General features: G+C 44.2%; 1 protein-coding gene across 1 annotated transcript; it reads right to left on the bottom strand.

Annotated features, from left to right (window-relative positions):
- Window positions 1–1,470: 1,470 nt before the first annotated feature.
- On the bottom strand, window positions 1,471–20,780 carry EIF3B (eukaryotic translation initiation factor 3 subunit B). The gene is made up of 19 exons (XM_033166470.1): window positions 20,675–20,780; window positions 17,471–17,663; window positions 15,334–15,453; window positions 15,192–15,249; window positions 14,418–14,546; window positions 13,907–14,064; window positions 12,072–12,203; window positions 11,901–11,967; window positions 11,215–11,261; window positions 10,781–10,991; window positions 9,659–9,731; window positions 7,726–7,848; window positions 7,222–7,300; window positions 6,835–6,973; window positions 6,187–6,312; window positions 5,034–5,111; window positions 2,599–2,707; window positions 2,157–2,273; window positions 1,471–2,058 (listed from the first exon to the last, which is right to left on the bottom strand). The coding sequence occupies exons 3-18, from the start codon at window positions 15,432–15,434 to the stop codon at window positions 2,170–2,172; spliced, it is 1,734 nt and encodes a 577-aa protein (XP_033022361.1). The 5' UTR covers window positions 15,435–15,453; window positions 17,471–17,663; window positions 20,675–20,780; the 3' UTR covers window positions 1,471–2,058; window positions 2,157–2,169.
- Window positions 20,781–24,226: the final 3,446 nt, after the last annotated feature.

Here is a 24,226-nt window from a genome sequence, read left to right as displayed (position 1 = left end):
AATTACAAGAATGCGACTTCATGGAACACTATTTTTACATCAAAATGTGTCATTTCCCCCCAAATTCATTGGTGACAAACATGCTTAGTCAGAGGTCTTGAATGTATAAAACTGGTGCTCAGAAAGCAAAATGGGAAACTAAGGTAATTACTTCTCCCAAATTAGGGCCTCGAGTTCCTGCCTGCTTTTGTCAAGTTAGGCAGCTCGTTTAAGCGGTGACAATGTGTACCATTAAAAGCTACCCGGTTTGTGCGGGGGGGGGGGGGGATGACTTCCGGTCACCTTACGTCATTTACAACCTTATTTCTTCCACGGGAATCAATCTTCCATAAAGCTATTCAAAGGCTTATTAACAAACCTGCTTGGCATTGTTGCACTAGAGGATTTTTAATGTCTCTGAGTAATCCCAACTTGTAAGCAAAATGTGACATCTTCTTTGGAGTGCAGATGAAGGAATGGCATGCTTTAATGTCACCCCGCTCCCTGAAATATATATCTTGATGTAGACAAGTGCAGACACAGAAATGCTGTACTACCCATTTACCTTTCTCTAAATATGTAGATCAGTGCTAAGATTACTGCACTGCCACTAACTTCAAAGCTGTTTTGCAGCAGAAGAAAGGAAGTCTATAATCATTACCTATTATAATGCCACAATGTGTATGATATATTGGAGGTCAAGCACCTTTTAGTTTTCAATGGAAGATGCTCCTTTGTGGTTCCAACTGCCTCCAAGAGTTCCTCTTTTCAATTTACTACTACAAGGCACTGTGCTCTGACCTGCTGGGAGCCTGAGGGCCCAGTTCCTGCCTCTCTCCACCTGGCCCAGGGCAGGGCCTGACAGGCTTCATTAGAACTACTGCTGCTGCTGCTGCTGCTGCTGCTGGGGTATTTGGGGGGGTAAGTTTTGTCAGTAGTTTTCGCTGTTACTGATATTAATTTTTGCATATTTTTATGTGGAAATTGTTCAGTTTGGTGATGCAATTTTTGATGTGTTTTATTTATTCTTATTACTACTTTGCTATGTTTGTAATTATGTAAATCTTTTTGTATTGTAAGCCACCTTGAGCACTGTTTTAACTGTGGAAAGGCAGCATACAAATAAAATGATGGTGATGATGCTCAGATGGAGAAGATCTTAGCAGCTCTTAGGTACAGCTTTGCCTTCCTCTTCAAAGTAGGCAGTACATCAGGCAACAAACAGCCCCCTACATTCGTCTAATACTCAGACGGCACGTTTGTTATTTTAAAATATAGACTCAAGCTGTTTGCAAATATAACCCCCAATGCATCTGATTTTGTTGCGGCAGAGACCATGTACCTTGAGAATATGTATCTGTAACTCAATTATTAGCCGTCAGGCATGGAGGAAGCATAGGAAATCAAATGAATGTAAATTCAATTTGCAGATAGCAAGATGTTCTTGCTACAGGCAAATGTCACACCAATGAGTTTCAAAGTGAGAAAGCCTCATATAACACAGCCCTCTTTATTAAGCATACAGGTTTGCTTTATTTCCAATGTTCAACCTGGGAGAGCTCCTGTCACAATCTGAATGGAGGAGGGTAGAGCCCACTGTAGTGCCGCTTCCGCAAATTAAAGCACATAGTATGAAGTACAGTTTTTTTGGTGATCTTCCCCAGCATGAAACCAACTTCCACCTGTGCGGTTTGGGCACAGGAACAGTCTTCGGCAAACAGAAGCATCACGAGTTTGTGGCAAGACCCTGGAAGTTGCGCCAAGGCTGCACTTGTAAGGGCCACAGTTCCAAGTTGCTCAGCTGAGAGCAGCACTGCTGGAGTGTCAAGCAGCAAATACTGGTGGTAGATTTTTTCAAAATTAAACTAACCCTCCCCAATAAAGGATAAAATTTAAAAGCAGTGCCTTTCAGTGACCCCACAGTAGGCAGTGGGGACTAGAAGGCACTACAATGTGTCAGAATGAACGAATCCTGCGCATTCACCGTCCAGAGAGAGAATATGGATTTTAAAAAAGTCCAAAGTTGTGCAGACCTTCTGAAAATGAACAAATCCCTCCTCAGTACGCGATATGGTGGTGCTGCAAAAGAAGGAGAAAGTGGCAACTCTCAGTCTCCAGGATTTCAACAAAGCTTCCCTCCCTACCACACCCAAGTACACAATGTGAAAAGGTTTTACCACGGCTTTCGGACTACTCTGGCTCTGCAACTGTAATAATTTCTTCATTGATAAAAAATTCAACAGTTTCCTCCTCCCAGTCATCCACGTTGCTGTCCAGCTCATCTGTGTCTACTCCTGTAAGGAGAGGAAAAGTATTAGACTTGAATGATTTCAAGGCAACAAGAGAAGAACAGGATCTTAGCTGTGTTAGAACAGAGCTACAGCTGCCATCTCATTCAAACCAACTAGTTCTGCCACATAACAACTTCTTCATAATTATTTTGCTTATCATTTATTTTGTTAAGATAAGTCCAACACTCTTTCAGTAACAGTTCTGCCAATATTTTTCCCTAACAGAGACTTGCCTTCATGTGGCTTCCGAGTTCACTGCAGCTTACTCTCCGGTAAGCATGCACAGGACTGCAGCCTAAGACAAGATATGCTTAGAAAGCCAACTTACCTCCGCGGAGCTCCAACCGCTCATTCTTTTGCTCCATGTACAGTTCTTGTGCCATCTTGCGGTATTTTTTGAACTCCTCCATCATTGTTCGCCTTCTATCTACCAGTTCCTACAGAAAACAAGAGGTTGCTATTAAACCTTCAATCAAGACTTCCGGCGAGGACGCCATCGCGGGCGGTCGTGGGTTGCCTCGGCAGCGAGGCAACCCAGTCCAGCCCAGGGGTTGGAGCCCCGCTACCGCTAAGCGGGGCTCCGGTGAGGCGCGGGAAGGGCGTCCCGCGCCTCGGGCTCCCCGGCGGGCCCGCTAGGCTCCGTACCCTTCCCTCGTTCCCCCTGTAAAGGGGGAGTGGGGGTGAAGGGACTGCGGAGCTGGGCCATTAGGGGACATGCCCCAACCGGGCGGAGAAGCGGTGGCCGCCGCTCGCGACATCGTTCTCCCTTTAAAAGATGAAAGGAAAAGAAGCCCGGTGACTGTGAGTACTTGATTGGATTAACTTGTGGAATTTAATGATACGGGAGGTTTCAGGGAAAGGAAGCCTGCCTCCCTCCCTTCGGTGGCAAGAAAATAACGGTTTTTTGATAGACTGCTGTTACAATGATGGTTACAATGTTTTGATCTTTTGACAAGTGAGACTATTCAGATCTCCCTTTGGGGAGGAAGATAATGGAGAATATCTCTTTTTAAAGTTATGGTCTTTGCACCCTGGTTTCAGGGAAAATGGCTGCGAAAGTCTGAGTTGGAGTGGAAAACTACTGGCATTAAGATGGAAAAACACTGAAATAGAAACTGAAATTTGACACCTATGCCCGCTTCTACCATGTTGGGCTTTGTTTTTGAGCTTGTTCTGAACTCTGGATTAACTGATGAACAAAGGATTACTTTTTTGAGACTGGAACTGCTTAACCAGAAACTGATGGTTTTGAACTGGGACATGAAGAAAAATGTGCTTCCCACAGAGGAGACCTTTCAGGTTATTGATACAATGGAAGAGAGCCTTGGCAAAGAGCTGAAGGGGATGATTGAAGAACAGAGTGAAATGGCTTGGCGACTCCGGCAAAAAGAAACGTCCTTTGGGGGTGGCAGACCCGGGACGGTGAAGATTGTTATATGCAACCCTCGAGGTGAGAGCTCGGGAGTGATGGGCAAAAAATTAAGATGCTTACAAACAAAAGAAGAATGCAACATTGAACCGGAGAAGCTGGAAGAAGAAGATGAACTGTGTACCCTGATGCTCGATGCAAGGATTGTTGTGGACTATGTCTGGATCTGTGGACTTATAAGAAAAGAGGACAATTTGAGGAGCGGTTCCGGAGTAAGGTGGAGAAGGACAATGGTGAGAGGGGGGATAGGGTGAATTGTATTAAGGGTAAAATATAAATGATTTGTTATGGTACCCTGAATAGGTGTGTCAAGATATTAAGTCTTTTTAAATAAGAAAAGGGATATTTTGATTTTTTTTTTGTTATTAGCAGCAGTTTAAGGGAAAGAAGAGGTGTGTTTTGTTTTGATATAAGAATAATATGTTAAGAAATGAAGTTTTGTTATCAATTATTATGAAGTTACAATATGATTTGATTTTATCCAAGATAAAGTGAGATACTACTGTAAACTAAAAAATAAGAATTTAAGAAGATTGTTTAGATTGAATTTTTTTTTTAATGAATTTAATTTTTAGAGAGGTGAAGTTATTAAAGTAGAATTTGGATTTGAAACCGAAGGAGAGAAGGTAGGGGAAGTCAACCGTAAAGATTCGGAACAAGAATTTTTTGTGTGTGTGTGTCTATTCAAATAAGAAAAAGAATCTTTGGTATGTTTGTATTTGTTTTGTCATAACTGTGGGTGGGTAATTGTCGGGGTTAATGTTGGTGTAGGTGTAGGATTATTCTTTGTTATGAAAAAACCAATAAATTCTTTATAAAAAATAAAATAAAATAAACCTTCAATCAAAATGCAGCCAGAAACCTCCCCAGGAGTAATCAAGATGGGGGAGAGAAGCTGGACCTTCCAAGGCTTTGATCCCAAACATGCCTACTTAGAATTACCAAGGAGACTTATTTCCATGTAAATGTGAGAAGGACTGGGGTGACAAAATACCTTTCACTAGTGCAAACAGACTGCTTCACTTTGCAAAATTCGTTACATCAAGATCTGGGCCAAATGATGCCACAAGGAGGAAAGTGCATTTACAGACTTTCCCCCACACTGAATACTGCTAAAGGTTCCATATTCTCCAGCAGAAGAATTACGAGTTCTCATTTGCTGACTTTCCTGCTCCAACATTTCAGTGTGCTCCAACCTCCCTGGCCCCAGAACTCTCTTTTTGCACAACATTTCTGCCAGAAGCAGTTTTGAAAATTGAATCAGAGGGTTCTAGATCTGGAAATAGGCGTCTGGACTCACAACCACAGCACCAAGAGATCAAAAGGCAGCTTACCTTTGAGGCTTTAGACTGGCTCAGACGATCTTTCTGTTCAAATATTTTGGAGTATCTCTTCAGATCTTTCTTGATTTGCTGTGTCAGGAAATAAGTGTTACATATTGTATTTTTAAATGATTTTATGTTATATTGAGCAAAATCTGCCATTTCATATAGCCCCAGCAAATTTTGAGGAGAAAAAGTGAACTAAGCAGGATGTCAAATACATGCCTTTCGAATATTGTGCACAGGATACTACAGCAATCCATCAGACATGTTTACTGTAGTTCTGCAGAGTGGTATTCCACTTAGTTTTACTCAATGGTACTCTCAATGAAATTAATGAACATAACTAATGCAAGTTTATTCATTTCATGGGTCTGAGTAAAAGGTAGTTGAATACAACCCAATATTTTACTACTGCAGAGTATGTGGGGGAAACTGGCCTCCTTGGTGATTTGCAAAGCCTGCCTTGAATAGCAAGAGAGTATTATGGCCCCAAGTCTTCCTCTGGCTTGGATAATCCCCTCCCCAAAGCCACTTACTTGTAAGCTGCTCTGGGAGCAAGTATCCCTTCTCCAGCAGCTAAAGTGCAGCAACCCAGAAAACAGTAGGCGAGAAATGCTTTTTTCCAAGACTACTTAATGTTGGTAACCTGGGAAAAGTACACTTCCCAAGAGCTGTAGGCAGCACACCAGGAATCAGAATGGGGCAGGATCAACAAATGTCACGCTCCCAATGGAATCAGGGGAATGAGGTCCAGTTCAGTGGGATTGGGATAAGCTCAGCTGGGCTTGCTGGAGGCAATTGCAAATTGAACTGGGGGAGTGGTTTGTGGACATGGCAAGCTGCTAGGTTAAGCCACTGACCCATGTAGTGCAATACTGACTGGCAGCAGCTCTCCAGGAACCCAAGAGATTTTTCTCATCACCTACCACCTGAACATTTAACTGGAGATGTCAGGGATTGAACTTGGGACCAGACGCACATAAAGTATCTGATCTAACGCTGACCTATGTCTCTTCCTTATCCCCAGCGTGTGGTGAGCTTCAACTCTTGTCTGTGTTATAATTCCCAAAGCATTAGAGCTGTTTTCCTAATACCGAGCTTCCTTCTCTTAACATCAACCCAAAAAGTTACACCAAACCTCCCACCGTAAAGGACACAACACCTTTATTTGATCCTGGGTGAGCAACGTAGGTGGCCTGGGTCTCCAAAGTAACTGGCAGAACCGGTCTTTATTATTCTTCTGTAGGAGGCGACCCTGGAAAGTCCACAGCCAATAGGCGTTGTCCACCTAGAAAGACAGTTCAGTGAAGCTGTGTCACACACGGTGCAGCATTCCTTGCACCCAGCCGCTCACTTAGTAGTCCTAAAAAGCTGAAAGCATTCAAATTCCCTTCTGTGGTGTTGTGAAAGGATTTCTAATGACCATCAACTGATGCCTTAACTTGTATATGGCAAATGTTTACTACTGTATAAAGATCTGAATTATGTATAAACAAGGTACCAACACAGAAGGCCGGGCACCAGAGTAACTAAGGTATCTCACTGTTTGAGGAGCACACATTACATAGTTTACACACTGAAAGCCCCACAATTATCTCCTCCCCTTTACTCAAGCCTCTTCTACAGTTAAGAGCAGAACCAATGCACTGGGTCTACTGAGGCATGAGAATGACAAGAAGAAATAATGAGCAATGCTATTAATGATGATATTTATGAATCAAAGGTATCCAAGCTAAAATAAATACAACACAAGGCCTGTTAAAAGGCTCAAGATGGAGAAGGGTAATGGGTGGGGAAGTATTGATAATACCTTGTGACTCCACCAAGAAACAGAAGTCACCAAATAGCGGCCTGTGGGGTCCCATTCAACATCTGAGGCTGTGTAGTGCTCAGCAATGTTCATCATGGTGCAGTCAGATGTATCAACGAAAGCTAAGGCACCGTTCATGCTGCACAGAAAAATAATTAGAATATTTTATATATTACATGCAGGCAACTTTTAAGCCTGTGAAACAATCTAACAAACAATTCTTTAAAATCTGAGCATGAGAACCATTGGAAATGAAACAGAGCTCTGTGTGGTTTTGGCTCCAGTGGACCAAGATGGCACCCTCTAAGGAACCCGTTTTAAGTCAAGAACCTTAAAATAAAAAAGCTTCTGTAACTCAAGATATGTTTGCCAAGAAACAGTACTCACCTCCTGAGACCAGCCAACACCACAAATTGCCCTTGAGGACTCCAGAATATCGTGTTTGCCTGCTGCTTGTCAAACATTTCTGAAATAAGATTTAAATACATGAGACAAATATCATTGCTTTATAAGGTTGATATTATGCCTTTGTAATAGATTTCAGCTTTACAAAACAAAGTAATCAAAATCTTCATGCCCCCGTTAATGCTGCCTGACTATTGACAAGACCAGGAATAACTAGGATACACAATCTCATTCATAAAAGAAGCCTTACTTAGCATCAATGCTTTTACAGCAGATCTGCAGTCACAAAAATGACCATGTGCTGCATTGTCCAAGTTTCAATAGTTGAGAAATCCAAGAGGTCTTGCAAGACAAAGGTATTTGGACACAAGAGGTCAAAGAGGAGAAGTCCAAATGATTCTCGGTGAATTTTAAAATAGATTGTAACATCACACACACAGACCCTCAAACCCCAAACCCATGCACAGCCTCTTGAATTCTACTTACTAATGAGCTCTATTTTCCCATTGTTTTTCACATGGTAGAAAGAGCAGGATATTCGTGGCGGCTCTCCATGCAACACAGCAAACTTGCTTCCATTTGGCTCCCAAGCAAACGCTATGATGCTTTCTGCAAGAGAGGAAGACCTACATTAAACCTGTTAAATTAGCCAGATCCTCTCTGAAAAAGCTTCCAATTCATGTGGGTCTCCTGGACATTCAAAATCCTGCTGCCCAGCAGCATTCCTGTTCAGGCTGGCCGAAGTAGTCTCTGGGATAGTTTTTGAGGACCCTAAAATGATAATCCTGGGTGAGTTCAATACAGTGGTACCTCTGGTTAGGAATGGGATCCGTTCCGGAGCCCCGTTCGTAACCTGAAAGGCCCGCATCCTGAAGCGCCGCATCTGCGCATGTGTGTGACGCAATTCGGCACGTCTGCGCATGATGTCATTTTGCACATCTGCGCATGCGTGAACCGCCAAACCTGGAAGTAACCCGTTCCGGTACTTCCGGGTTCGGCATGTTCGTAACCCGTGACGAAGGCAACACGCAGTGTTCGTAACACGAGGTACGACTATCCATGCGGAGGCTGCTCTTGGGCCAGCTCCAGAATTCAGACTCCATGACAACCATGGGTATCTGTCAGGTGGTCTTTGGTCCAACACATCAGTCAGGGCACACTCTTGATGTGATCTTTACCCCAAGTTATAAGAGGGATGGACTGAAGATAGGGAACGCAATGCACTTCCTTGTGATGGTCAGACAATTATCAGGTTAAGTTTTGACTGGCGGTGGCAGGTCCCCACTGTAGGAGGGCCATGTGTATGGCCCACCCTCTAGACTGATGGAACCAGATCGTTTCTCAATGCTCTGGGGGATTTTCCCATGGAGAAAGCTGGTGATCCTGCCTACCTAGAAGATGGTGATATGAAATGGGAAGTTGCCATGATCACTCATGAGCATCCTCTTTGGTGTTGTAGACCCTGAGCAGCTTCTTGGTACTCTGAAGAATGTTGGACTATGAAACAGGCCGGATGAAGACTGGAGCGCAGATGGTGCCAATCTCGCTATGAAGCTGACCCAACACAGGTAAGAACACATAACCGTGCCTACCATGTGGCAGTGTGGTAGAACTTTCTAAGACCCACCGTGACCAACTGGCTACACACTTGGAGAATAGCCTTTACTTTGGAGTGATCTTGACTCCACACCTGTTGCAGCTCTGGTTGAGGCACATACTGTCGTTATCAGGGATATTTTGTGGGATCAGTTTCACCTTATACAATCAGCTGGTGTGCCAAGGTGCTGGCGGCAATGCGCACCACCACATTTCCCCTCGACTGTAGTCACTCTTGGCTTATCAAATCTAGTTCAGGAGGGCTGACTGGTTAGGTCCCGAGTGTGGTTAAAGCTTCACTGCAAGAGGGGATGGTCCCTGCTGCACTGAAAGAGGCAGAGGTGTGGCTGCTCCTAAGGAAACTGGATTTGGTCCCTTTGGATCGGAACAACTATCAACCACTTGCAAATACCCCCTTTTGGAAAAGGTGGTGGAGCAGCTGCAAGCATTATTGGGAAGGCACATATTATTTAGATCCATTTGAATAAGGGTTCAAGCCTGGCCATGGAACTGAGTAGCCCCTTGGTCGCCCTGATGGATGACCTTTGCAAAGAGCAGGATGGGGCAGTGTGACCTTGCTCCTGCTTCTTGACTTCTCATAGGCATTTGATGTTATCAACCATGGTAGCCTCCTGGACTGGCTCCAGGAAAAGGGAACTGCAGGGACTGTAATACAGTGGTTCTGATCAGCACCCTGGTGGCTACATTATGTGGTGTTTAACTTCTATTATATTTCATATGCTATAAACACTAAATTAGATATACATTGAAGGACAAAAAGTAGTGCATAGAGAGCTGAAGCTATGTGAAATGTGTCTTTTACCTTTCATTTCTACCACATCAACAGGAACCTGCTTCTCTCTCATGCGGAAGATTTCGAAGTTGGTCACTACACCCTGCAGAAGGGGGAAAAAGGTGGTGTGGTCATGTCATCTACCCAGGTAGGGACTTGAGATAATGTGTATTTAATACAAAGCAGAAGTAGCTGGGCCTGCTGTTGTTTGGATTTGAGTGCTTAGGGTGCCTAAAATCTCATTACTTAGAGCGAGACGCACTACTGTTATTTAATACAAAGTGTCTTGCAGCACTTTAGAATTAGTCTTTATGGAGCCACAAATCTCTTGCAGCAAAGAAGAACCAAAACAAGGCTAGCCTCCCAGACACTGTTATTTATTCTCTTCTACAAGACTGAACTGCAAAGTTTTCAACTGAAATACACATTAGACAGGGCTAGTATATAGTAAACTACTCAGAGTAAGATAAGTCATCTCCAGGCATACATGAGATCAACTCTGAAGAATGGAACTATTTGCACTCAGGAGGGGGTGGGGACACACAGAAGCCTGTGTGGAAAACAGGTCCATGCCAGATGGGATAGCTTCATTTTAAACTCAACCCCTGTAATTGTAAACATGAGTCATTTTCTATTCAGGAGGTTTTATAGCAACATGTGAACTACCTATATTTAGAATAAAATTCTTGGACTCTTTAATATGTTCTCTGATAATCCTTGCAGTTCTGCAGCAAACGTGTGCTAAGAGTTCATTAAAAAGCTTTCGCCCAGTGCAGGAACTGGCAGTCCAAAGCAAAAGAGCAATGGGGCTTACACAGAGTGCAATAAGAAAGGAGGAAGTAGACAGAAACACAAATTGTGCAACATATGTGAGGAGATCAGGCACCATGAAGCTGCTGCAGATGGTGGAACAATAACAATTTATTATTATTTATACCCTGCCCATCTCAACAAAAACAACAATTTATTATTATTTATATTCCACCCATCTGGCTGGGTTTCCCCAGCCACTATGGGCAGCTCAGAGCAAGAATGCTTCAATCAAAAACAGAAAAGGCTTTCAATTGTTCTCTTAGCTTTGATAATATAAAAGTTGGGATTTCAGACTCAAAGAGTTTAACAGTTCTGTAAGGAAGCTTAGGAGCCACGCACCTGTGTGCCTTTGGGGGTCCTGTCTACTTTCACACAGAGATAATCCCCATTCTTTTGCCAATGTAGCTTGCAGTCCACCACATTGAAGAGATTCCGCACTCTGATTTCCTGTCTGGAGGGAAGCTGCATCAACGTCACCCTTGCTGGTATATCTTTGTCTTCAGGCACCCAAAAAGCTATTATGTTGCCACCTGGAGACCAGGAGAAGTCTCTGAGGGATGGTAAACAGAACATGCAACAATTTAGTAGTTTAAGGCACTTAAAAAAAACCCCAACCCCACATATCACACGAGCCAAGTGAAATCTATTTCTCACACTTTGGAAAAGGAGAGGGAGCAACTGGTAGGAGGACAATTATATGTCTAAGGCAAAAATAACAATAACAATAACAGCAGCAGCAGCAAGGAGAGTAAGAGCTAAAGAAAAATACTCACTTGATCCCATTGATTTTTAAACTTTTCTTGTCCAACAGACCCATTGACTAGAAAGAGAGAACATAAAGTCAAAATGATTCTAGTACACACCTATCTATCTCAATTTAAGTTTATAATAACATTTATGTTAAAGTTTACAGTCTACCTCCCTGCTTAAGAGAGCCCCCCAATGTGATGTAAAACAAAGCATAAAAACATAGTGAAACTATAAATATAATAATCAACAAAGAAGAAACACAAGCACAAGAAACAGAAATGGGGAATCACTTTAATACTGAAGACATGTTAAAAAAAAAAAAACACCCCTAAAAGGTCTTTATTGGACATAAAAAAGCCAATACACCTCCTCCTCACTTTTGTTTTGGGAAAAATACTATGAATGAACAGTATTTCAAAGAGCTTAATGGACAGATACAATTAGGCTGTCCCACAAGTAATTGTGACAGTTTCTGGAGGTTCTCTGTGTGAGAGAAAATGCAATCTATGTTCAACATTTGAAGCCAAACTAGCAATATCTTTTAGGTTGCATTAGTGGGAGATGTGCAAACACTGCAGTCAGAATGGCTATGGGATGCATGCTTGCAAGTTTATATCCTTATTAGCAGGAAAACTTTTGGCACATTTTGACTTCTAATAGGCACGTTACAGAATCTATCATATTACATTATAAAGGGAGGGAGACTTACAGGTGTTTCATAGATGCTAAGAGTGTCAGATGTCATCCGAGCAAAGAATTTACCATCATGACTCCACCTAAGCAAAGAATTTCAAGAAATCAGATATGTTTCTCTTCCCCATAACAAAAGCATGTTTGTTTGTTTTTTAAAAGCAATTTGTTAACCATCTACCCAACCTACTTAAAAATGGGCCAGTGGGCTGAGCTTTCACAGTGGAATCCGCGCTTCTTCTGTCCAGTTAGGGTATCCCAGATAATGATCGCTTGAGGGTCATCCTGGGTGTCCATTAGAGGGCTGAAGGTGACCAGGTACCTTCAGAAAGAAGAATAGATCAATTATACAAACATAAAAGCTGCGATCTTATATCAAGTTTAAACATTTGAGTTGCTTTTGAAATTCATTAGAGGGGCATGTTTTATTTTTCTTAGTTTCTGTTCCCAGGAATACAACTTCACAGGGGGAAAGCATACTTTCAAAACTGCAATGCTTAGCAAAAGTCTTGTAAGACAGAAAGCACGTCTTGATGTATGGTGAAGAATCAAGCGGGTTTTTCCCCATTAAAATGCAGATTTTGTGTTTTACAGGTGCACCCAAGATACTGTATTCTTGTTGCCAGGGCCTTGTCACTCAAGCAGTACTCAACTTTGCCAAATTCCAAAATTAAATTAACAAAACAGAGCCCTGAAAAACACCAGCATCTAACATCCTGTTTCCTCCTTTTAGGGTTCATGCATTAATCCTATGTGGTATGATAGTAGTTTGATAGCACAAAGGCTTCAAATATAACATTCCCAACAACTTCAACCCTTTAGCAAACAAATGTGAGAGATTCAACACAAACCACAACATAAATGTCTGTGACCAATTATGTTCTCACTTCAAAGCCAACAAAAGGCAGGAAGTCTTAGCTAGTTCAAGGAACTGAAGAGGCAACCGAGAGTTTGGTTTGGGGGTACACCTGAGCTTTGCAAACTTTTCATGTTGGGGACATACTTTTTGGACATGCCTCATTTTGTGACACAGTAATTCACTTTTCCTAGCAAACCAGAGGTTAAACTAACCCCTTTCCAGCGCCAGGAGGAGCATGGGGAGCATTCACACAACACACAGTTTGGAAAACTCTGCACTACACTATCAACTATGACAGGTCTAGGAAGCTGCTTCTCATTAGAACAAGAGTTGCACTCTTTATATGGCAGAACTGTTTTGTCCCATGCTATATACAAGACCTAGTTACTAGCTAGAAAGAAAAACAGACAAATACAGAGTGACACACATACACACACACACACACAGAGAGAGAGAGAGAGAGAGAGAGAGAGAGAGAGAGAATTGAGAGCAAAAGGCCTTGAAGAGTCCCCGAGAGAGAGAATTGGGAGCAAAAGGCCTTGAAGAGTCCCTGCCTCTCCAGGAGCCAGGAATGTATGTAGAAAAGAGGTAGAAGACAAGGGTGAGCCATAACACCTTCCCTTCTGTGCTAGGAGGGCGAGTGAGTAAGCATCCTGTGAGACAGGGGGCCCTCACTCAACAATTCCCCCCCAAAGTATTGCACACAAGCTATGCCAAGAAAGCATAAGTATGAGAACTTTCATCACAAGAAAAAAAAGTCTAGAAACTTGTTAATAAATTTAGTCAATGTTTCCACCAAGGGGCTATGGAAACTGCTCAGACCTGACTGGTCCTGAATGAAAAGATCTCTTGAAAACTGAGCTACAAGTGCAAACAACAACAAACAGATCTAATCTATGCTCCAACTCGTACATTAACATATCCAGTACAAGGCCTCCTTTCATTTCAGGCAATGTTGTGTACTACTTCCATGATCTTTTAAGTTTTATTTTCGTGTGTTTTGTTTGTAGTTGTACGTTGTTTTATTCTATCTTGAAAACCATACCGGGAATAGTATAACAGCCCCCAATAGGTAAATCAATGAATAGAGTGCGTAACTGTAAGAGGCAATATATTTTATACACCCGATTCCCACAGTACCACCACCAACTAATTTCATACAGTACCTTTCGCATGGTGAGAAGTCAATGAGTTGCACCCCCTGGTGGCTGAACTTCTGAATCTGCTTGAATTTCTCTCCACCCCACAAAGCAATGCCCCTCATATGGAATGTAGCCAGATAGGTACCCTTTGGAGACCAGCGCACATAGGTTTCTGTCCATCGCTACAGGGGGGAAAATGCATAGCATAATAATTTGAAACATATTTCATTTGCACATTGATGTATAAAAACTTATCTAGGATTAACCCCTTACTCTGGTGCATGACATCTAACTTCAATCAACCTCTAAATTTATTTGTGGCCCTCGGCATTCTAAAAACGAAAATCTCCGGAACATGTGAATATCAACTGGTAACCATGTAACTGATGTGATTCACTAATGTACTGAATAGCTATTATGTTCATTGAATCATATGCTAATTGAATGTTTAGTCGCATTATATATTTGATTTCCTTTTTACAGAGACTGCACACAAACTGCTCTCAGTAAAGAGATACCTCCTACAGACACTCACAGCTCTCTCCTCAATTGTGACAGGATCCTTAACATCATTCCAGTAAATAGAAGTTCTGTCTCCAGATTCAAAGATCACACTGTACTGATCTCTACAATCTGGGTCCTCCAACCAGTAGCGCAAATTCCCCTGGAAAAGTCAAAAGGAAAACAGTTTAAGAAGTTAGGACCTGTAAAAAACTGCTATTTGGTCTTTAGTTGAGACATGGTTAATAACTATGGAAAAGCTAATATAAAAGCTCAGCTTGCTGGACACAACTCAACAATTCCCGAGTATTATACTGAATTTGTGAAATTTGGAGAACATCCGGATTTGAACTCTGACACACCTAGATGGGCTTTGTGAACTTCCCACGGTCCCAAGACACAACAGTGAAAGCCAAAATTCACCATATTTATCTGCATTTGTTAAAAGACATAAAACTGCAGACGTTCACTGTAACAAGGACGAATGTTATATCAGGATCATTGACAACAGTTTGCAAACACTTAACATTTTTACAGGCAAGATTATTTTGCATCTTGCAGTCATATATACAAATATGTATTTTAAAAAAGAACACTGGGGTGCTCAGATTTTAACAAGTATCTGATTGCCCGCCACAGTATATCATTCACATTTCAAGCTGAGCTGTGGGAGTATTCTTTAACACAACCTATTAGGAATCCATGACCCGCACTGGAGGGATTCCAAGCCTGCACAGGTACAAACTTCGTATTGCCTCTTGATGGACACAGTGATCTTTAAAGTCTATACATGCATCTGAAAACTCACCAGGTCTTTAAACGGCTGCTTTTCTGGAATTTCCCACTCATCACTGATTGTCATGTATCTGAAAATGTGATTCAGTCAGTTATACATCTTTGTATTTCAAACAGTCAATCTTTTTCTGCTTTTAAGAAATGATGATACTCACTTGTCAAAGTCAGTGAAAAGGTTCACCCTGAAAGTGTGCTGCTTGTCTAGCTTGTAGCCATCTGCATTTTTAATGGCATCTGAAGCATGAGTTGGAGACATGTATTCCAGGAAAATATACCTGCAGTGAAACATCTAGTTATTGCTGACAACTTAATTTGAAATTGCCCATAGAGGTGATACATGAAATGAATGGCCCAAAGCTCGGGATTCAGCCAAACCTCAACAGTGACATCAGCCACACTTCAAGTCAACGGAATTCAACACCAACTGTTTCCCCAAAGTCATTGTTTATGTAACTGTGCCAAATGCTATGTGACACTGTGCAATGAGTGAAAGCTGGGCCTGCAGCTGCTGCCCTCAGAATTACCTCTGTGTAATAATCCCTCATGTGTGGCATACACCATTTTAAGGGCAGGATCAAGGTGCACTTTTTCCAATTTGCATTATCTCAGAGAACAATGACAACAGCTGAAAAACAGAGCTATGGCTCCATATGTTTGCCACATTAGCATATAAAATGCCATCTGGCAAGAGGGGAGACACAGAAGGGAAAATGAATGAGGGGGAAAAGGCTGGTAGAAGATTCTGAAAACCAGGCATTTCAATGCACTGTATATGAGAAGAAAAAGGAAGCAAGCTAAGCTCTCTGTTGCTCTTGATCTGGCGACTGGTAACAGGCAGGTTTTGTACCTGCTAGTGGTTCATTTAGAGGGGTGAAACCTCTGGCTAATCTTAACCTCCCTCCTCTACTTGATAAGTGGTACCTCGGGTTAAGAACTTAATTCGTTCTGGAGGTCTGTTCTTAAACTGAAACTGTTCTTAACCTGAGGTACCACTTTAGCTAATGGGGCCTCATGCTGCCGCCGCGCGATTTCTGTTCTCATCCTGAAGCAAAGTTATTAACCCGAGGTACTATTCCTGGGTTAGCAGTCTATAATCTGAAGCGTCTATAACCTGAAGCATCTGTAACCCGAGGTACCACTGTACTTAATTTATAAAACTTATTCTTCTACGAAATGTTAGTTTAATTTCACAGAGAACTTACTATTATCAGGCAACTCCCCATAGCTTAATTTTGAAAAGTATTATCTGCCCATGGGTAATGCAGTGCCGTAGCTACCAGGGGGCGGGGCGCTAGCTGGGTTGTTTGCCCTAGGTGAAGCCTCCAGAGGGAGCACCTGTGTGGGTTTGTGTGCATGTACAGTGGTGCCCCGCTAGACAAAAATAATTCGTTCTGCTGCGCTTTCACTAGACGGAAAAAAAAGACGGAAAATTTTCGTCTAGCGAGGCAGCCCCATAGACAAATTCGTCTTGCGGGGCAGCCTTCCGCTAGACGAATGCCTTGCAAGTTCATTGAAACTTCAGTCCCATATCTCACCAGAAACCCATAATCATAGAGCAGGGGTGTCCAACCAGATGATCACGATCTACCCCAGTAGATCCCCAGCTGATCCTGGTAAATAGCAGGATTCTTATCGTGTACAAAACGTTATGGGGGGGAAGCTAAAAAACTCAGTGCAATCCTCCTCCCAGAAAGCTCAACAACTCTCGGCCCTCCCCTCCTAAAAAAAGCTCAAAAACTATGGGCAATCCACTCACCCCATGCACACTCCTCCTCCCTCCAATGACAATGGGTAGATCACTGCCAGTTTTTTGGGGAGTAGATCACAGTCACTTTGGGAGTTGGACATGCCTGTCATAGAGGATCTGACATTTTCAGCCACCATGTTCACTGTGGTGACTGTACCTATAAACTCTGGTAAGTATGAAAAGTGACCAACCAGGTTTCCTTTCAAATTTAAAGCTGCTGAGGTATGCATGGGTGTCCTAACAATTGTGTAGCAATCCCCACAGGCTCCTCGGCTAAAGGTTGCTTGCCTGCTTGGTAGCATAGCACCTGGTGTAACTCACCTACCAGACACCCAAGAAAGCATACCTTCCTTTTCTCACAGCTTTTCAAGAACTGGCCATGCTGGCATTCAGGGCACCATCCACCATGTAGTGGCCAAGCTAGTAGTCTCCCTACCTTCCCTTTCCTGCTGGAAAGGTGGGGGGCACCTCATTGGAGAGGGAAAGATTGATCAATTAGTTTTTGGGCTGGCTAGCAATGACAGCTAAAAAAGATAGCCACTCACCCTTTAGTCTGCCCATCGGCTTCTGGGTAAAACTCATTGGTAATTTTTCCAAACTTTGAGAAAATCTTGTGGATAACGTTCTTCAGTTTCTCGAGTCGGTCTGGTCCAACTTGAGGAACATTATCCACCACAATCACTGAATCAATTCCATCTGCCTCCTGTGGACGTTCTTGCAGAATATCTCCAAGTAATTCTGTGAAAAAGATAAGAAGTATGCGAATGAGAGAGACAGCAAAGCCCACAATTTATCTACAGGATAAAAGTAAACTAACTGGGATATTCTAAACAAAATAAAATAAAAAATTCCTTCCAGTAGCACCTTAGCGACCAACTAAGTTAGTTCTTGGTATGAGCTTTTGTGTGCATGCACACTTCGAAAGCTCATACCAAGAACTAACTTAGTTGGTCTCTAAGGTGCTACTGGAAGGAATTTTTTTATTTTATTTTGTTTTGACTATGGCAGACCAACACTGCTACCTACCTGTAACTGGGATATTCTCGGTTTGGTTAGCCATGTGTTTGGTAAAGGCAGAAAAAAAGTGCAAACTTCATATTGGAATCAGTCTTCTGTATTTTAACTATAGAAACTAATAGACCTTTAGCATAAGGATCACAGAATTGTAGAGTTGGAAGGGACCTGGAGGCCCCTTCTAGCCCAACTCCCTGCAATGCAGGAATATGCAGCTGACTGAACCTTCAACCTGGGCATTATCACCATCATTCTCTAACCAACCGAGCTATCCTGCTGCTAGAAACATACTGAGTAAACAAAGTAATTTGTTACATGCTTTTCTAAACTTCATTCTCTACTTTGCTGTGTCAAGAGCTCATTCTCACTGCCTTTTGTATAACAAGGATTTGCTTAAGATTTAGAAGAACAGTCCCTATTCTTCCCAGTGGCTGCCTCTCTCCTTTAAGTCTCCCACCTAAACCAGGACAGGCAGCCACCACAGTGCTAAGCTGTTTTTCTTCCACTGTCCACATTTTTATGGACTTTGCAAACTCAGCTCTCTATCTTCTGATGGGGGAAAAATCTACTGGGGCAGAATGATGCTATTACAAATGTTGGTTGCTATCCTTCCACATCACTACAAAAATCTAAGAAAGTAACCTGGCACATCCAGTCTTTCTCCGAACTAAACGCTTTGAACATTGAACATGGCTTTATTTATAATTATTAAGCTGCTACAAACCCTTTAATTATAGCAGTTTAACAAGTTTTCCATGGGTTCAAAGATGCCTTTGCTCTAATCACACAGCAAATCAAGACAAGTGCAAGTCTTCATCCTCTAGTTTTATAAATTTGTATGCCCCTACCACAATCTTTCCCTTTACAATAAAAGAAATTCACTTATAAAGCATTAGCCTCTAACACAGTATTTATTACTATCAGGACTGCTGAATGCACAAAACAACCAACAAAATACCTTATTTACTCGAATCTAACACTCACACTTTTTGGCAAAATCATGTTGTGAAAATTAAGGTGTACATTAGATTTGATGGCACATTTACATTCGCCAGCAAAAAAAAAAATTGTTTCAAGGTTCTGAAAATTGAGGTGTGCATTAGATTTGATGACGCATTAGACTCAAGCAAATATGGTATTCTAACATGAGAAAATTTTAAAGGCTTAGGGGGTCTTAACTTCTTCACCTGGAGATAACAGATAATGCACTCCATGTAAACAGAGGCTAGATACTGTCTGTTTTGCATCAGAGATAGTGCATCACTAAACTACAGTTGCTAGGAATCATTAAGAACACCAGAAGAGCCCTGCTGGATTATTCCAAAGTCCCATCTAGTCCAGCATTCTGTTCCCAGTTGCCAAACAGATACTTCCAGGAAGCCAAGCAAGACCGGGGGGGGGGGGGGCAGAATGGCCTTCTCATGCTCATGATTCCCAGGAACTGCTATCCAGAGGCATACTGAACACAGAAGAGCAGATCAGAAACCTATTGCCACAAAGCCCTGCATGTAATAGGGCAATATATCTTAGCACCACAATCTGGAGACAGGACACAGGAGAGGGCTAGTGCCCTGTTGTGAGATTTCCAGATACATCTGGCTCAACACAGTTGAGAAACAGGGTGCTGGGCTAGGTGGGCCTTGCTGTCCAATCCACTAAAGTGCCTTGCATATCCTTCAGTCTGATAGACCAGGACCTTCTAGAACAGCCTTTTTCCACACTGGTTCCCCAAATGATGTTTGGACTATGACTCTCATTAGCCCCGATGAGAAGGGCCAGCAGTCAGGGATGATGGGAGTTGGAATACACAGTTCTCATTTAATTCCCCCAAAGCCCTGAGACCTGCATAAAGCTTCATGGCCGACTGGTGGGATTTAAACCTTGATCTCCCAAGCCCCAGTCCAACACACTATAACCACTATGCCACACTGGCCCTCTAAACCCTTTGTTTGATGGGAGCTGGAGTAGGCCAACAAGATGGCCAAGTGATCCCCCCCCTTCCCTGTTCTATCTCAGAAGGACTATGCTGGGAGCTTGTCTTATGGCCAGACCACTAATTCATCTAGCTCACTATTGTCTACAACAGCGCTGCTTAAAATGGTGGTCCATGGACCAGTCCCGCTCTTTGCAGACTCCACTACAGCGAAGGTGCTGCTCCCTGGCACACTGGGGGTGGGGACTGCCAAAGCACCACACCCCACAGCTTGAGAGGCACTACTCTGCACCGGTATTCTTCAATGCAGGATCTTCGGTGGCTGTCACCCTCAGCCAACTGTGGTCAAGGATGATGGCAGCTTTAGTCCCAACATCTGGGGACCCCCTCCCCCAGGTTGAAGAATACTAGCCTAAACTGACCCATGGCACCATCTCCACCATTTCAGGCAGTGGGATGTAACCAGCCCTTCCAGGGGGTTGAACTTGGGACCTTCTGCAAGCAAAGCAGAGGCTCTGCCACCCCTTCCCAAATGGCCACCCCTACCATCCTCCTCATTACTTTTCTAAGGATCACAGGCTCTCTCTCCACCCCACCCCCGCAAATGTCCATATATTACCTGTCACCTTCTTCGAGTCCTTCTCTGGGGGGAAACGCTACATACAAAAATACGTATAACAATAATGGCAATATTTATTTCTCCCCGCCGCCTTCCCCCCCACCCCACCCCCGACAAGGCGGCTTACAAACATGTGTCGGGGAAGAGGCCGCTGCCAGGCCTCTCCCTCCTCGGCCCACCCACCTTCCTCGTCGATGTCGTCCACGAAGTCCTCGGGGTCGCTGAACGAGATGCCATCGTCCTCCTCTTCCTCCTCCTTGCCGCTTCCCCCCTCCTCTTCCTCCTTGCTGGGCTTCTCGGCCTTTCCCTCCTCCTCCTCGGCTTCCTCCTTCTCCTCCTCCTCCTCCTCCTCTTTCTTCGCCTCGCCGCCTTCGGATCCCTCCCGGTCCCCCTCGGGCTTCTCGGAAGCCCCTTCGGCCGGGGCAGAGGCGGGGGGTTCGGGGGATTTCTCCCGCTCCGGCGGCTCCTCTGCGGCGGCTACAGCGACAACCTCGGGCGGCTCCTGAGGAGGCGGAGGCGGACCAGCGGCCGGAGGCGGAGGCGGTTGCGGCTGCTCCCTTCGCTCTTCCGCGACGGCGACAGCGGCGGCTTCCTCTTCCTCGCCGCCGCTGCTGCTGCTGCTGCTTCGCGGCTTCTCCTCCTCCTCCTTCTCGCCGGCGCCTTTTTCGGGCTTCGGCTCCTTCTTCCCCTCAGGCTCCTCCGCGGAAGGCCCGTCCGGCAGCTCGGCCTCCGAGTCGCCGCTGCTGCTGCCGCCGCCGCCGCCGCCGCCTCTTTCTCCTCCTCCTCCTCCTCCTCCGCCGCCGGGCTCTCCTCCTCCTCCGGGCCCCTCGTCCTGGGCGGGAAGAGCGGCGGGGGTCTCGGCGGCCGCCGGGCTCTCCTGGGTCTCCTGCATGGGGGGCTGCGCGGCCTTCCCGCTCGCCTCACACGCGCGGCGCTGGAACAGGCGAGGCGGCGCGCTGGGCCGAAAAGGAGGAGGGAGGGGGGAGAGAGAGCGCAGGCGCGCGCGCAGGGGAGGCTCCCTCTCGCCGGGCCATGTGCGCGAGAGCGGACCCGGCGGCGAGTCTCGCGAGAGGGGGGTAGGGACCAACTCGGCAGAGGAGGGGGGGAAGGAACGGATTCCAAAAGCGGTGTCTTACTGCGTTGTATATGTTAGTCTCCTATCTTAATGGGCTAGGACAGGGTTTGCGATCGGTTAACGCCCAGTTATGCTTTCCCCTAGGAATTAGGCGTTTCGGTCTTGAGGTACGCTCGCTTCACATCCCACCCCCTCTTATAACAATCCTGGTGGTTAAGTCCAACATGGCGGCTCGAGCCCCCCCCCCCCCCGCATAAAGCCCGCCCTTAGGTGGGGTCGGGTGGACCATCCCAGAGGGAGGGCGGAGGTGAAAGTAGTGTCCTGAATAGCGGTATCGTCATCGCGTCCTTTTACTTATGTTATTATTGTCGAAATATATGTATATCCCCCTATTTTAAATTCCAGCCTATATTAATCGTAAGCTGTCACTGTGGAGGACATAGTAGCAAAGGGGAATCAAGCACCCCTCCAAAAACGACCGAAATGGATCCAACTGGCGAGTCATCATCCTGCCAGGCGCGTGAGCTGTACTAAGTCTCTCCGCAAAAAGGGGGACGGTCTGAGCATGTCAAATAGACACATTAGCCTAGGAATGGGGAGGTGCAAGTGATCTAAATAATTTATTGTTATTAATTAAGCTTATTAGTCGCTTTTCTTCCCAGTGCAACCCAAAGCAAAGTACGACAACATCCCTTATAACAATAAAAAGATATACGTAAATTATAAGTTAAAGGTATTAAATTGTGTTCGGCTTTTTTTTTTCAATTGTTTGATTTCTTTCGCTATTAAGGAGCGCTGTGGTTTAACGAGACCAGCTACAATCAGCTTCTCCGCCGCCCCTTAACTGTCGCCAAGCACGATATCTCCAGTGCCGGATTTACGTATAAAATAAACAAGCTATAGCTTAGGGCCCCACTCTCTTGCCCCCCCCCCCCAAAAAAATGAAAGGGAAAAAAACTGGTGGTACATTTCCAAAACATTTCACTATTAATATACTTTTTAATTATATTTCAGTTAAACAATTACTTTGATAAAATACACATGTTGTTATGTGCAAATGGCTTTAGATACCTATTAAATCCATAAATTGTCGTTTAGTCGTGACCCCATGGACCAGAGCACGCCAGGCACTCCTGTCTTCCACTGTCCCCCGCAGTTTGGTCAGACTCATGTTGGTAGCTTGGAGAACACTGTCCAACAATCTCATCCTCTGTCGTCCCCTTCTCCTGCCCTCCATCTTTCTCAACATCAGGGTCTTTTCCAGGGAGTCTTCTCTTCTCATGAGGTGGCCAAAGTATTGGAGCTTCAGCTTCAGGATCTGTCCTTCCAGTGAACACTCAGGGCTGATTTCCTTCAGAATGGATAGGTCTGATCTTCTTGCAGTCCATGGCACTCTCAAGAGTCTCCTCCAGCACCACAACTCAAAAGCATCAATTCTTCGGCCATCAGCCTTCTTGATGGTCCAGCTCTCACTTCCATACATCACTACTGGGAAAACCATAGCTTTAACTATATGGACCTTTGTCGGCAAGGTGATGTCTCTGCTTTTTAAGCTGCTGTCTAGGTTTGTCATTGCTTTCCTCCCAATAAGGCTTTCCCGCCCCATATAGCACATATTCAACACAAAAAACAGTGGCAATTTGTTGTTGACAAAGGACAGCTGGACATATAAAGGGTCCCAATACCTTCAGTAGCATAGGGCCTCATCAAACCTAAATCCAGCCCTGAATGCTCCTGAAGTGGACCTGCAATAAATGCCAAAGGGAAATTGATTCTCACGTGCAATGAATTTGGCCCTTTCCAGATTTGTGCTTTATTTGCAAGTGAATTCTGTGACGTTTCCTTGATGCAGGCTACATTCTAACCATACATTTAAAGCAATGATGATACCACTTTAAACAGGCATGGCATGGCATGGCATGGCATGGCATTGATTGATTGATTGATTGATTGATTGGATTTATATACCGCCCTATAACTGGAGGTCTCAAGGCGGTTCACAGAACAAAATCAACATATAAAACCACTATATATATATATAATCAAAGTAAAAACAACAACCCAATAACACTCCCCCAAAAGAACCACATTTTAAAAGGGCATAGGATGTCAATCAAATCAACCAAGGGCCTCGTTAAAAAGGAACATTTTTGCCTGGCGCCTAAAGGTGTATAATGAAGGCGCCTGACAAACTTCCCTGGGAAGAGCATTCTACATTCTTACATTTGATTCAAGCCATACATTTAAAGCAGTGATGATACCACTTTAAACAGGCATGGCTTGTCCCCCAAATTTTGGGGGGAAATGAGTTTGTTCAGGGTGCTGAAAGTGGTTAAAAAGGTAAAGGGACCCCTGACCATTAGGCCCAGTCGTGTCAGACTCTGGGGTTGGGGCGCTCATCTCCTGTTACTGGCCAAGGGAGCTGGCGTACAGCTTCCGGGTCATGTGGCCAGCATGACTAAGCTGCTTCTGTGGCAAACCATGTGGAAACACCGTTCACTTCTCCGCCGGAGCGGTACCTATTTATCTACTTGCACTTTGATATGCTTTCGAACTGCTAGGTGGGCAGGAGCTGGGACCGAGCAACGGGAGCTCACCCCGTCGCGGGGATTCGAACTGCCAATCTTCTGATCAGCAAGCCCTAGGCTCTGTGGTTAGGA

Source organism: Lacerta agilis, chromosome 13 (assembly GCF_009819535.1).
Source record: "Lacerta agilis isolate rLacAgi1 chromosome 13, rLacAgi1.pri, whole genome shotgun sequence".
NCBI classification, from domain to species: domain Eukaryota; kingdom Metazoa; phylum Chordata; class Lepidosauria; order Squamata; family Lacertidae; genus Lacerta; species Lacerta agilis.
Note: the sequence above shows the minus strand (reverse complement) of the source record. Positions and strands in the feature narration are given on the sequence as shown.